Source organism: Erythrolamprus reginae, chromosome 12, assembly GCF_031021105.1.
Source record: "Erythrolamprus reginae isolate rEryReg1 chromosome 12, rEryReg1.hap1, whole genome shotgun sequence".
In the NCBI taxonomy this organism is placed as follows: Eukaryota; Metazoa; Chordata; class Lepidosauria; order Squamata; family Dipsadidae; genus Erythrolamprus; species Erythrolamprus reginae.
Window position 1 is genome coordinate 17,644,883 of NC_091961.1, and position 14,734 is coordinate 17,659,616.

General features: G+C 40.3%; 1 protein-coding gene across 1 annotated transcript in view; it reads left to right on the plus strand.

The window, feature by feature from the left end:
* Positions 1–14,734, plus strand: part of CAMK2B (calcium/calmodulin dependent protein kinase II beta) — a 275,191-nt gene that overhangs the window by 203,330 nt on the left and 57,127 nt on the right. Inside the window, exons 12-14 of the mRNA XM_070765550.1 lie at positions 284–326; positions 13,266–13,306; positions 13,666–13,737. Coding sequence (XP_070621651.1) covers positions 284–326; positions 13,266–13,306; positions 13,666–13,737 — 156 coding nt within the window. The remainder of the gene's footprint in view (positions 1–283; positions 327–13,265; positions 13,307–13,665; positions 13,738–14,734) is intronic.

The window sequence follows — 14,734 nt, forward strand, 5'->3', positions numbered from 1 at the left end:
ATGTACCATCATAGCTGTTGAGATCTGCTGTCATCTTTTGAGATCTGAACAATTTCTAGCACAGAATTTTGTACTGATACATAAATATCTCAAAAAGGCTACAGTAGATTAAACAGAACCTCTTTCCACAGAACTTATAAGAACACAGAAAATGATTTGGTGCATTGCTTTTTCTTTGTTTATGCTACATAAATTCTATTCTCTTTTTTCCCTGGTGTTTAAAATTCTTTCAAGAAATTTCTCTTTACGTCTATTCACTTTTTTTCTGCTTTCTTCATTTTAGGGTGCCATTCTTACTACTATGTTGGCAACAAGAAACTTTTCAGGTGAGAAAAGCTTTGCTTTGCTTAAATGACAAGCCAAAACTTAAAAAAATATATACCTCAGTGCTTTCCAAACCTCCTTTAATTAAAATGAAGCAAGCAAGCAAAAAGTAATTCTTCTTAACCACTATGGCCTCGGTCTTGAGATGTGACATCCATCCCTTTTCTTTTAATGTTCTTTGGCATGGCTGTATTATCATCAGGAAGGTTAAACTGGGACCAGAGGTAGAACCCAAACTTTATTTATTTGTTTATTCATGAATGATTTAAAAGGCATGGGGAATCCTGAATGGCCACAAAAGAACTTCCAACAAGCTTGCTTTTGTGAGCCCTGCAATACTTCCTGTGGATCTATTCTCCTCCTCATTGTCCTAAATAAATTCAGCCAAAGTCTTTGTATTCCATGCTTTAGCACTGGGATACCCACCCATGCAGGCTTTCTGTGTGGCTCCTTCTCCCCACCCACCCTGCCCCCAAACTGCCCTCAATTTACATTTCTCAGGTTCCTCCTTCCATTTAGTTAGCTTGAATGCAGTTTAATCTGACTCCCCAGAACTTTCAGGAGTTTTCCCCAAAGTCCTTTTCCTCTGTCTATGAAACAGTCCTCTTGTTATTCTAAAACTGTTCCTGGTTTAAGTAGGGCAGATTCCTTAGGTTGCTTCCTTAATTTTGCTTTTTGGGTGGTGGTGGTGGTGGGGAAGGAAAACTTGGTAATCTAATAGAAGGGGAATCTTGAGAAACCACATGCTTTGGATTGTAAGCGCATTAATTCATTAATGCCTTTGGCTTTCCCTGGGGAGGCAGTTGCAGGGAGCTTTTTCCACCCGGTGGGTCTTAGTTTATAATGGACATCCATCCAGGAAATACTTTCTAAAAGAGCCAGGTACTTTCCTACTAAGGGAAATGAGTTGCTTTTCCTGTCAAAAAAGAGGACACAAGTACATCTGATTTGTAAAAAAAAATGAGGGAGAAAGATGGCTGAGTAGATGCCTCAAGCAATAGTCCACCTGTACTGCTGTCTCTCCTTCCTTGCTCTCCTGCGGGGTTTCTTTTCCCATCACTGTTCATGGGCCTAGTAGCCCTATGAAATTTCTACCAAATCACAGCACAATCCATTTTTTGCACCTCGAAAACTCAAATTCTGCAGTTAGCAGGGGTTGTAAAGGGCTGTTCATTCTAGATAAAGATATGCTATAATAACATCGACACAGAGATTTTATCTTACTCAGGATGCAGGAATTTCTGGGGGAAAAACTGGGTGTTGATGGACATGGCTGGGAAGCTGTGGCATTTTGAAAACATTGAGGAAGAAGAAGGAAGATGGGTAAAGATATTGAAAGAAACAGTGATCTTCAGCAATAAATAAATAAATCTCAAACTTTTTGTTCTACTCCTAGCTTGTTGCTAGCAGGGGGATTGATGGGATCTCTTGGAATTATAGCTGGGTAAACTACCAGATTTTAATGGCAGCCTTCCCAGCCAAATTCCATAAAGATTTTTGGAATTACAGTGTTTTCTGGTTTTGAGGCTTTCAAAATTGGCATTTAATCATTCCTTGCTAAGTGTTTCCTCCATTAAGAGGTTCAGAATCATAGTGGAGGAAACCCCAGAAGTGGGGAAATGATGATTGTATTATTTTTATACATCAGTGAAGCTCAGGAAGCTATCAACAGAAGAGGTGCATAGCTCCCATACTGCATTCCATGCTTTAGCAACATTTAGGAATTCTCAAACCCAACAGCTGGACTTCTTTCCACTTGCATTTGATTAATCCTGGTCCTGCGGAAGCCTTTCCTAGCCATCATGCTTTCTAGGACTCAGTAGCAGAATGAGTATTTTAGAGCATCTTCAAAGGTTATGAGCCTAAACCAGGACCCAGGGTTTCCCTACAGGTGATGGGCATCCAGTGCAGAGAAAGAAGATAATAATAACTCTTGATCTGATGGAAAAGATCCATGGATTGTGTAAAAGTGAATGCGGGTTTGCTGCCAATAGTCATGTCTCCTCATCTCAACTTTAACTCTAATCTTGTTCTGCTTCCTTTGTCTCCTTTCTTTCCCCTTCTTACTTTCCCTCTGCCTTTTCTTCTCTCTCTCTCTCTCTGCCTCTGCTCTTCTCTAACTCTTTCCCCCATCCCTTTTCCTATTTGCTGTCCTTTATTTCTTTGTTTTCCACTCTGGTGCTAACAGTGGGCAGACAGACCACCGCTCCTGCCACCATGTCTGCAGCAGCAGCAGCCTCCGGTGCCACCATTGGGTTGGTGGAGCAAGGTAGACATGTCCGGAAGAGACCCTCCTCACTTTCCCCTTTCTCATTTTGAAATCTTGAGTGCATGTTGTGTCATCCATCCAAAGCACTTCATCCCCCCCTGTTGTAAGATTCAGGGCTAGCCTTTTCACTTCCAAAGAGCCCAGACAAAGGCTACCTCTGTAGAAGTCTGTCTGTTTAGTGGTGTCAGTTCTGTTGTGCTCCATTCAAACGTGATTAGAAATGGTCACGAAAATGTTACAGGAAGGGATTGAAATGAACGAATGTGAAAGTTGCAAGTCAGCAGTCTCTAGACCCTGTGTGAAGCAGGATGAAAGTTGCAGATCAATGACAGGAAAGGAAATGCATGATTTGCAGGTTAACTAATGGTGGTGTTGCTAGAGGCTGAGGATCTGGTGGGTGGATATTATTTTAGCGTATTTTGTAAATATATTGTCATATATTATTAAATACCAGCTGAGGCTAACAACAAATATCCAATAGAATATGGAAACAATGAAGAACAGTGGCAGTCTTAACAAAAGGAGAGAGGATGACTGCCTGATGAATGCATCTAATTGTCATTTATTTATTTATTGGTTTGTTTGTTTATTTATTGATTTGATTTGATTTGATTTGATTTGTATGCCGCCCCTCTGAGGACTCAGGGCGGCTCACAACAAATCAAAACAATAAACAATATACATATCTAAAAAATCCAATTAACATAGCTAAAAACTTTAAAACCTCTAATAACATTTAAAATCATTCATTCCCATTCACACAGCAAGACATACTACACTCGTCGGCCAGGGGACTAAGGTCTAAAGGCCCCAAGCCTGGCAGCACAAATGGGTCTTTAAACTTTTAAGGAAGGCGAGGGGAGTGAGGGCAGTGCAAATCTCTGAGGGGAGCTGATTCCAGAGGGGAGGCATCCACAGAGAAGGCTCTTCCCCTAGATCCCGCCAAACAACATTGTCTAGTTGACGAGACCTGGAGAAGGCCGACTCTGTGGATTCTAGCCGTTCGCTGGGACTCATGCGGCAGTAGGTGGTCCTGGAGGTAATCTGGTCCGATGCAATGTAGGACTTTATAGGTCAAACTAACACTTTGAATTGCATCCGGAATCCAATCAGCTGCCAATGCAGTCTGCAGAGTGCTGGAGAAATATGAGTATGCCTTGGAAGGCCCATAACTGCTCATGCGGCTGCATTCTGGATGATTTGAAGTTTCTGAACACTCTTCAAAGGTACCATTGCAGTAGTCAACCCTCAAGGTGATAAGGGCATGAGTGACTGTAAGTAGAGACTTCCTGTCCAGATGGGGCCGCAACTGGTGCACCAGGCAAACCTGGGCGAATGCCCCCCTCACCACAGTCAAAAGATGATGATCCAATGTCAGCTGTGGATCGAGGAGGACACCCAAGTTGTGGACCCTCTCTGAGGTAGTCAAAAGTCTCCCCGCCCCCCAGGGTAATGGACAGATGGAGGTGTTTTTGGGAGGCAGAATCCACAGCCCCTCTGTCTTGTTGGGAGTGGAGATGTATAGCTGAGTATCATCAGCATACTGATGACAACTCACCCCATGCCCTCGGATGATCTCACCTGCAGTTTCATGTAGATATTAAATAGCAGGGGGGAGAGGACCGACCCCTGAGGAACTTCACAAGGGAGGGACCTATGACCCGCCCCCACTAACACCAACTGTGACCGACCAGAGAGGTAGGGGGAGAACCACCATAAGACGGTGCCTCCCAGTCCCAACCCCTCCAGTCAGCACAGAAAGATACCATGGTCAATGGTATTGAAAGCTGCTGAGAGATCAAGGAGCACCAGGATAGAGGATAAACCCCTATTCCGGGCCTGCCAGAGATCATCCATCAGTGCGACCAAAGCAGTTTCTATGCTGTAGCCGGGCCTGAATCCTGACTGTTGAGGGCCTAGATAATCTGCTTCATCCAAAGACCATTGGAGCTGGAGCAACACCATCTTCTCAACAACCTTTCCCATAAAGGGAAGGTTGGAGACAGGATGATAGTTGTTAAATATAGCTGGATCCAGGGAAGGCTTCTTGAGGAGGGGGCGCATGCACACCATTTGATCTGTCCTCCCCAGACCCCAATTTTTCTTATTTGTGAGGTGTTTGGTGAGATTTTGAGGTGTTGCATGTGATTTCTCAAAAATTGCTAATTTGTTCTTCATGACTGAAACTAAATAATCTAGGGATACTTCAAATGCTGTCAATGCAGGCTGGTTGCTAAGCACCCAAAATGCAGTCATATGCCTGGGAGGCTGCCCTCCCTCCGGCCACCAGAACTCTGAATTCGGGTCATAAGCAGCTCTAGGAAGGTGCATGATAACTTTGAACAGTCACTAAGTGATTGTTCGTGTGTCAAGAACTAATTGTAGAAGATAAAAACCACTGTAACAACATATAATCCAGATTGCCCTGGTTAAATCAAGAATCCTCAAACACCAGCAGAGCTTGCCTTATCTCCAGGCCCAAATGCCTGGAGCAAAAGAGAGTTCTTCAAAGCCTTAAGAACTGCTAAGCTCATTATAGCTGAAATACTGGGTAAAAGACACCCATACATTTCCTTATCTGCATGCAGAATTCAAATATGTTAATATTTCCAACATAGCTCTTTCCTCTTCCAGTCATGAAAAGGGCTATGTTCTATTCATTTAACTGCTAACAGTGAATCTCCTCCAGTGTCATTTAACCCTGACAACATTTTTTGGGTTGGGTCTTTCATAAACAATCAAGCAACAAATTGATTTTTACACTTTGGTAAGAATTTTGGAACATTGCCCACTTCACTGCCTGACCAGTCTCTCTGATGTGGAGCTTAAGCATTTGAAATCCAGAAGGAAGAATATCTATTCCCTCTCTTGCTTTGTTAATTATTTCTTATGAGTTGAGGTTAAAATCTTTTCCAAAAAGAACTGCTGCTTGCTCAGATGAACCTGTTGGTGATAATAAAAAAATATGCACTACATGAGCTGGGCTATAACAGTGCATCACTCATGCATAGAAACAAATTTGATCTTTGTTTCATAGCTTGACTTTCTCTGGAGTTTAATTTTTGCATCAATAGGATGATGAGAATTGCCACACGCAGCCCACCCTACCACCCCACCTCCTTGAAACCAGACTTGAAATCTGGTGGAGATGTTTGCTAAAGAGAAATGTAAATTTAGATAATGTAGACCATTCACTTTGTTCCATGTTCTACTGATTAAATCTTAAACCTATAAACAAATATGTTTTATCTCAGGAAAGTAATTATGCTTACCTCTCCCATCAACTGAAACCATACCATGGTTTGAATTTGGACTCCTATAGCTTTCAGCTGTCATGACTTTTGCGTGATTAGGAATTCTTGGACCTGAGTACAAAAACATAGGGGTTCCCACACTGGCTGAGGAATTATTGGAACTATTCACATGTCTTAAAATTGCCATGATTGGGAATTCCTGATCTAAAGACACCAGGCTAGAGAAGGCCTGGTGATCATCTTGATTTCACCAAGATGGTTTGGTCCTGGTTTCAATTGATAAAAATAAATCTAGTTATTAAGCTTCATGAAATATGCCATCAAACTTATTCTGCCTTGACTAGAGCAGGGGTAGGCAAAGTTGGCTCTTCTATGACTTGTAAACTTCAACTCCCAGAATTCCTAAGCCAATCATGCTAGCTTAGGAATTATGGGAGTTGAAGTCCACATGTCATGGAAGAGCCAACTTTGCACTAGAGGTTTGCAGCTCAGCCATAAATTACTGTATTTTTCAGACTATAAGACACACCAGAGTATAAGATGCACCTTACTTTGGGGGGGGAGGAAAATAGGGGGGAAATCTACCTATCATGTATTCAACTGGCTACCATCGTTAGTCTATTTAGCACATTATTTTATCCCCTAGTTAGGGTTGAAAAAGCCTTTGTCAGAGTGGGTAGGAATAAAAACAAGCCTGCAAAGACTTAGGGCAGGAAAAACTGCTTAGGAGGGAGTAGGAAGCGGGCAAGGTCATTAGCACCTAGTTAGGGCTGGGGAAAAAGCTTCTAAAAAGCTACATTCAGAGCATAAGACACACCCAAATTCTAAGCCTCTTTTAGGGAGAAAAAAGGTGTGTCTTATTCTCTGAAAAATACGGTAAGCTTGGGTAGGTTAATATGTTTCTGATTCAATACCCTGGACTGGTAGTGATCCTTAAAAAAGCAAGTGTTGGATTCTTTGTAATTTTTGTTAGGATTAGATGAAAACATGGATGAGCTAGTAGAAAAAATGTAGGAGGACTAGAAACCAAAAATTGGAGTTTGACTTGATGCTCCTACAAACATCTGAAGATCAAATGTAGCTTAGAGTGGAGAAAACAGGTGAAGCTTATTACTTTAAGGGGTTTAGGATCCAGGAGTGCACCTTTCTTCCATATCTAATCCATCCAGACGGTTCTTGAGGCATGCCAATGTGAGTTTCCCTTGATGCTTTATTCATGCCAGAACTTCTCGTTGCTTGGTGTAGTCACAGGTTTGTCTGTACCCCAGTTTTGTGATAGTGTGAAAATGGTAAATGGTGCATGGAATTTGTGTAGCCCTGGTGCATGATTTGGGCTTTGATTGGAAGAATTAGAAGTAATTCTTCTCACACAGTGGACAAGTGCTTCTGATGTGCTGAAACTGGCTGATGTGCATGCAAGATGGATAGCTCTGTATGGGAGCAGTAATTTGACCAGTCTAAGCTACTTTTGAGTTAATGTTGTTCTGAAAATTTGCCTTAAGATTTCTTGAAAAAAATAGAGAAAGAAGCAAAAGAGAAAAATATGTTACTGCATTGCCTGTCTCCTTGATTTTGTACGCCAATTCTTTAAAGCAAAATATCCTACTGCTTTGTGCCTTGTTGTACAGTGTAAAAGCTGTACATTATATTCTTCTCCAAGCTTCTCCAACCCAGGGCTTTTCATGTATTAGACCAACTCCAATAATTTAAACGAAGGAAAGACACAAAGGCTCATTTTTGTATTGAACTTAAAACTGCCTCCTTTAAGATCCAGAAAAGGCTTAATAAGTAGTTTTTCTTCTTTGGGAACAGTTATAATTATTCCATTCTGATTCTTCCACTCTGCCTCTATGGCTACTGCTGCTACATAATCACCAGTAACATCTTTTATTATTGTCATCTCAGCAAATTGCCCCCGCAAGGATGTTAGATATTTTAAAGCTCCAAGTCTTCTTGTTCACCCTTTATTCTCAGTTTATATTTAAAGCTGCTTCATATATTTCAGATTTTTGCTTTACCACAGAAAGTGTTTCTGTTAATCCTGTAACTTTTGCAGTGATCCTACATGGTATTCCAGTCTTGTTTCTCTAATTTAGCATCTTCTTCTAAAATTAAAATTCAAGAATGTGTTATCCAACTAATAATTGATAGCAGTTCTTCTAATGCTGTACATAAAATACTGTAAGACAGTGTTTCTCAACCTTATAAACTTTAAGACTTCAACTCCAGATAATAAGTAATAGCTGGCTGAGGAGTTGAAGTCCCTAGGTCTTAAAGTTGCCAAGGTTGAGAAGCACTGAAGTAGCCAGTTCTTCATTTTCAGAAAGAGACACAGCATTGACACTACAGAAGCTGTAGAAGAAACTCCAAGAACAGAGACAACCATGAATTGAAAATACTTTCTTCTGATAGCTGCACGTTTTGAAATGCATTCGGTCCTCTAATTCTCAGGTGTATTATTATTCTTTAGCTTCCTGATTCTACAAGAATAGGTTGATGATTAATATGTGCTATTCTGATTATATTCTGCTCTTGGAGTGAAGCCAAGCCCTTCTCCTGTTGTCCTCTGTCTGTTAGTAGATATTATAAATATTGCTGCCAAATGGTGGACATAATATAGAGACTACAGTAGGGACTAAAATACTTATATTCAAGGAAGGTCAATGGTTCTTGAACCTTTTCCCATCACTATTCTTTTCCTTTCCAAATTCTGAGCAATGCAAGATTTTTACTGGATTCGTAACAATTGCCAGGACAAAAAAAGAGTTATTGCCATGGCCCATTTCATTTAGTTATTACCTAATATATTTTATTCTGCTTTCATACTTAGTAGTTTACACTTGGCTTTTTTGAGAGATGGGTGGACATGAACACTTTTTAGTTTGTGAAATTGAAATGCCACCCATCCCGCTATCTTAAAAAAACCCTCTGAGCACTTAAAATAGATGGATAGATAAAATATGATAATGAAGAAGGAAAAGGAGAGAGAGAGAGATGATAGACAGACAGACAGACACTACAGTATTTCCTAATATATCACCTTACCATAAAAATGGCCAAAATAAGATCAATAAGAAAAAGGCAGATACAGATTCATTGGAAAGGTGGTGAAAGGAAAAAAACTAAACTATACTAAAACTCTTCCCACGTTGATAACAAGAAGTAGAGAGGTCTGTAACAAAGTCTGAAGGGGTCTTGACCAAAGAAGATGTGCAGGTGGCCACAAGGGAGGCTTGTTTGTAAGAGTAAGACTTCTCTGATGACCTCAGCAATCCATAGGTTTGTAATGCTTTGTCCAGATTTTTTTAGTGTCCTATATAGCAAAAATGGCACTTTGAATCTGGCATAATAGTTCCTTGACAGCCAATACTGCAGTTGCTTCAGTTATGCTAGATGCACCACTCTTGACCACTGCATTATCCAACAGCTGAAGTTCCTGGACCCAGTGCAAGGAAAATACCTTCATTTAAAATACATTTGCTGACATAACTTCTGACAAATCATGATACGATCATGAAATTCTACCTCCTTCTGATGGGGTGAGGAGAAAGTCATCTCATGGATTTTCCAAGTACTCTTTGAGGTCGACTATATTGTTTTGATTATGGTGGCTTAAAAACAAAGGACATTGAATTGGATCCAGTGCTATGTGTCTGCTGATTAAAACATGTTCACTACTAGAATGGATTCCTCCTTTCCTTTTTACAGCACCTTCCAATATAGCACATAAATCTCTTGCAGATGTGAAGGATTCTCAGTAACACAGTAACAGAAAGAAGGAGAACTAAGGGAAATCACCTTCTGTTATATTGGGCATATCCTTAATAAACAGATTTTCTTCATTTCTTTTTGAGTGTTCGAGGCTTTGCATGCTGCTAGAGCTATAGCAATATTGAAGAAGAGCTGTAATTTCCTCTTCTGCACCTGGCATAATAAACTCTAATAAATTTGTTGCAGATTCTTCTTACATTTGGAGGCATTGCTATATAGCTAGACCAGTGATTCTAACATTCAGAGAAATATCAGCCATTGCCCCATCTTTTTGATCTTAACAAATGAACTTGCCAATTTTATTTCTTTCAAAATATATATTATACATGAAGCCATTTAAAGCTAAAAGGTGGCAGCAACAATTCTACTTAATGTTCCATAAATGTTATATGACTAAAATGTTCCTAGTCCAATATACAATCCATTGATCATACTTCTTGGGTGTTTAATTATTATGTGTTTTATTTGTTAAATTTATTTGCTGCCTATCTCACCATAGGGATACTGTAGGCAGCTTAAAAAGGAAGGACAATGAAAGGCATGCAAACAGAAGTAAAATAATACAACAATAAAAAAGCAATGACAACAAGAATAAATACGTCAGTATGATTTTTTTTAAAAAAATAAAAGGATAAAAGAGTTAGAAGGAATCTTTTCGGTCTTCTAGTCCAGGTCTTCTAGAGTTCCTGATCAAGCAGGAAATCCAACACCATTTCAGACAAATGGTTGTCCAGTCTCCTTAAAAACCTCCAGTGTTGGACCACCTGCTACTTTTGGAGGCAAATTGTTCTACTGATTGATGGTGGATGGCAAAGAGGTAGAGTATGCCATCAATCTGGCAGCCACCTCCAGGGTGGAATTCCTCCATTTGGTCCCATTTCAGGAATTCTGGGGGTTTGGGAGGGACTGACTTTTGGAGTGTCACATTTATTAGGATGAATTCCACACTCCTTCATGAACTACATGTGTCACAGGTAAACTTTGGGAAAAAAAGAAAATCTTTGCAAGCCAGACTATTTAGCATTAAGGGAAGAGTAGAAAAAAAGTTATGTCTTTAAGAAAACCCAACTAATGTTGATTCTGGTCTCCCAGAGTTGTACATTGTGGGAAATGATGTCATCTTACTTGGAGTCCATTTTCTATCTTTGAGTTTCCATTCTTCCATTAGTGTGGTGATTGTGTGGCCCATTTCCTCCCTGTGCGTATGAGCAAAGTCTTCTGTAGTGCTGCTTCTGTGGTGCTGGTGCTGCTGCTTCACTCCCCTTTGGTGTCACGACAGGGCCTCTGTCCCAAAGGCTTTGCTTTCTGTCTCAACACTTTTTCTCTCCCCCCCCCCTTTTTTCCTCTCTCCTTCTCTTTCTCCCTATCCGTCCTCCAATCCTCCTTCTTACTGCCTGTCTCTCTCGCCTTTTCCTCTTCTGTAAATTTCTGTAAGGTAAGCAAACTTTTTGTTGAGTTCTGGCCTTTGATATAATAATTATCAATGGTGGTGACTGGACTTAATGTGGGACCAAGAGGGTTATAAGACTGGGATTCAGAAGCAGAATGGAGCCATCTTCTTCTGCAGATGGTGCTCCCTCTGACATCTGTACCTTCACAGTAGATCCAAGAATAGATTTTAACTTGGTTTCTTTTACTCCACACTAGACATTCAACTGCACAAATTACCTGCTTTTTCTCCAGATGCAACATGGTAGTCATCAATTGTTCAATCCCAGAGGATTCTCATTGTTGATTCCCTGAAGTTCTCTTAACCAGATCCAAATAACAGGCAATCACGTTTCTAGTCTTAATCCCTACCACACTTGCTCTTATCACTCTTCTTAATCCCACTCTCAGCCTTGCCATGCATTTCATTTCAGTTCAGCTTTCCACCCCCCACCCCGCCATATCACTCTTGGGTCTCTCCTCAGCCAAATGATAGCAACAAGAAGCAATTACAAAAACTGACCATGCAATGGCCAAGAAATCCATATTCTTTGAATGACATATTCCAACCTGGCATAAGAAGGCAATACTGTAATCATTGAATTTTTGAAGATTATCAATATCTCATGAGATGTAGGCGGAAATGAAATGATTCTATACCACCTTTTACATGGAAATCCCAATTACAGAGGAAAAAAGACTGATGCTATGTTGGGCATAATAAGGTCACAATCTTAACACATGGGAAAATAATGCAGCTTGCTTAATGGACTGTAATAGAGTGGCTTCAGTAAAGAAGCAGATGTGACTTGTTTAGAAATCAGAATATGAGCTCCAACATTGCTTTGAATATAGAAATTGTTGCTAGGAGCAGAATTGTACAGCTTGGTTGGTGAGAGTCAGCTTGGGTTACACCTCATGTTTATGAATTTGGAAATTCTGCTTGCAAAAGGAGAGAGCCTATTTGTGTAGTGGCTAAGGCCCCAGGCTATAAACTGGAGGTTCTGAGTACAAGTCTCACATTAGACTGACTTTGGGCCAGTCACTCTCTCTTAGCCCTAGGAAGGAGACAATGGCAAACCGCTCCCAAACGCCTTGCTAAGAAAGCTGGAATGACTAATCCAGACAGTCACCAGGTATCAACACTGACTTGTAGGCAGTAGTGGGCTCCTGCCGGTATGGCTAATTGTGCGCAGCTCTGAGGCTCTGGTGCACGAGCACAGATTTTAGCGCAATTTTGCTTCCTGCTGCTGTGCAGGTAGCAAAAACCTCACCGAAACCCATGCACACGTGCATCCCTGTGCAAGATTTTGCTACCTGCACAGGTGCAAGAAGCAAAATTGCACTCGACCCCGCGTTCGCACACCAGAACTGCGGAACTGTGCACAATTAGCCATACCAGCAGGAACCCACTATTGCTTGTAGGCATCCCTGAATGGGAAATTACTGGGGGATGCTATGACCGTGGGACTAGATTGCATGATGATGATGATAGTATCATCTTAGAAGAAGATAGATTGTTGCCAAGATAGTTACAGGGCATCTCCAAGATTTAAAGTTGTCTTGAAGATTTACCTAGTATAAGAAAGACTGACCCCTCTTATTTCAAAAAGAAAAGAACCTGTATGCAATTCTATTGAAAAGATTTAGCATTTTCATTGCAAATGTCAGCAACTCTAAAATGAGTAGGTACTTAGGATAGTTCTTGGAGCTATTACGCAAAAGAATTAATATTCAAGAAGCTGTCCGTGTTCTTCTGCAAGTTCAGCTAAAGGGGAGGAGGAATGCTTGGGGAATTTCTGCATAGAAGGATCCTGTCCCACTTTATTCAGACTGCTGCTTTGTTAAACAGAACACTGCTGTACGGAGTCACCCTCCTTGTGCTTGGGCACAGTTTGGACAAGCCAAGCTAATGGCAGTTTAAGAAACAAAAGTGACTAAAATACCACTGAGCAAAGCTTCCACTCTTTTGTATTATTGCAAACCCATTACCAACCTCCCTGCTTTTGGGAGGTTGCCCTTTTGCGAAATTTATTCATTTGTAGGTCTACTTCTGGCTAGGAGATGTTGGGGCTTAGCCATTGTTCTCAAGTCTTTTAGCAGTTGGATGGGGAAACTGTTTTTTGCTGGGAGGGGGGGGGAGAGGACTATTTAGACAGAGTATTTTTCAAGACACCAGTAGAGTTACCACTAAAATCTCTTCTTCCCTCCTTATGCAGCAGCTAAAAGTTTACTGAATAAGAAAGCGGACGGCGTGAAGGTAAATATATTTCTGGCTTTTGTGGGACATTCCATGAAAGAGAAAACCAGGGAAAGATTTGAGCTTGTGTAGTATTAATGGAAGAAATTGTTCTGCTCTAAGCCCATAATCATTTTCAGAAACTCAATTATTGGAGTATCTAAATGGTAGAAATGAAAGAACTCTTCTATTCTCCACAAGTTAAAACCCTCTGAACAGTGGTGAAAGGAGAGCCCATTCTCTTCCAAAGTTTTATCTGTACATAATTGCTATGTAAATCATGAAGTGATGCACCCTTTATGAGTCAGGGTATGGATTATCTGAATGAAAAGTGCTTGTGTTCATTTCTTTATTGATGAAAATGTGTATGTTTGATACAGCCACAGACAAACAGCACCAAAGGCAGCACCGGAGTTACCAGCCCAAAAGGGACCCTTCCTCCAGCCGCACTGGTACAGCTTCCTTTCTATTTTCCTTTCTGTTTTTATACAATAAATTTGGGACACTGATTTTCCTGTGGTTTGGCTACTATTATAGGTCTTTCATGTTTTCTGATACAACTATATATGATTTAAGGACTTCAACTCTATGTTTTACCTCTAACTGATACTGTTGTGAATCCATAAATTATTTAATGCTATTCTTGCTCCATTGTTGGGAGCCAGTTCAGAATTTCTTCATGGTTTTCCTGCTCATATACTGTATATATATATGGTGCCATCCTAGTCTCCCTTAATTTTAAACTTTCAGCAAAAAACATGTGATATATATTTACACACACACACACACACACACACACACACACACACACACATACTACTCCTTAGGCATTCCAAACCAGAAGACCCCATTTAATTGATCTTGCTACCTAAAATCCAGTTCAATCTTAAATGTTTTAATTTGCTATCTGGTAACAAAATTACGGTAAGCCACCGTGTATTCCACATTGATTGAGATGTCTCAGGTTCTCCCATTCAATAATACAAGGCACAAGATAAAGATATTTGAATTGCAAATTAATACTGTTTTATATTCCAGCAGACAATCAAACTAAAACATTTCCCTACCTCGGCCTCAAAAAATAGAAAAACAAAGGCCTCTTTTTATTCTTGGTCAGATAAGAATGTTTTATAATTACACCTTGTCTCATCAGTCATTCTGAGAAATAATAGAATCCAGTAACTGTGATTATCAACTTATTTTTTCACTCTCTGAATCCCATCTGTGGATATCACCCTAGTCTGCTTTGTGCAAATTTGTACTTTGTGCCTATCAAAACCTCCTTTCCAGATGTGTTCGATCCAGAGGTCATGTTGATTACAGAAACATAAATATTCATAACTTTATGGCTACATTACAGTTTGGTGCTAAATGAGACTCCAGTAGAGCAAGTATGAAATCCATTGAAGAAACCAGCAAAATGAAAACTTGCTCAGTTTTCAAAAAAAT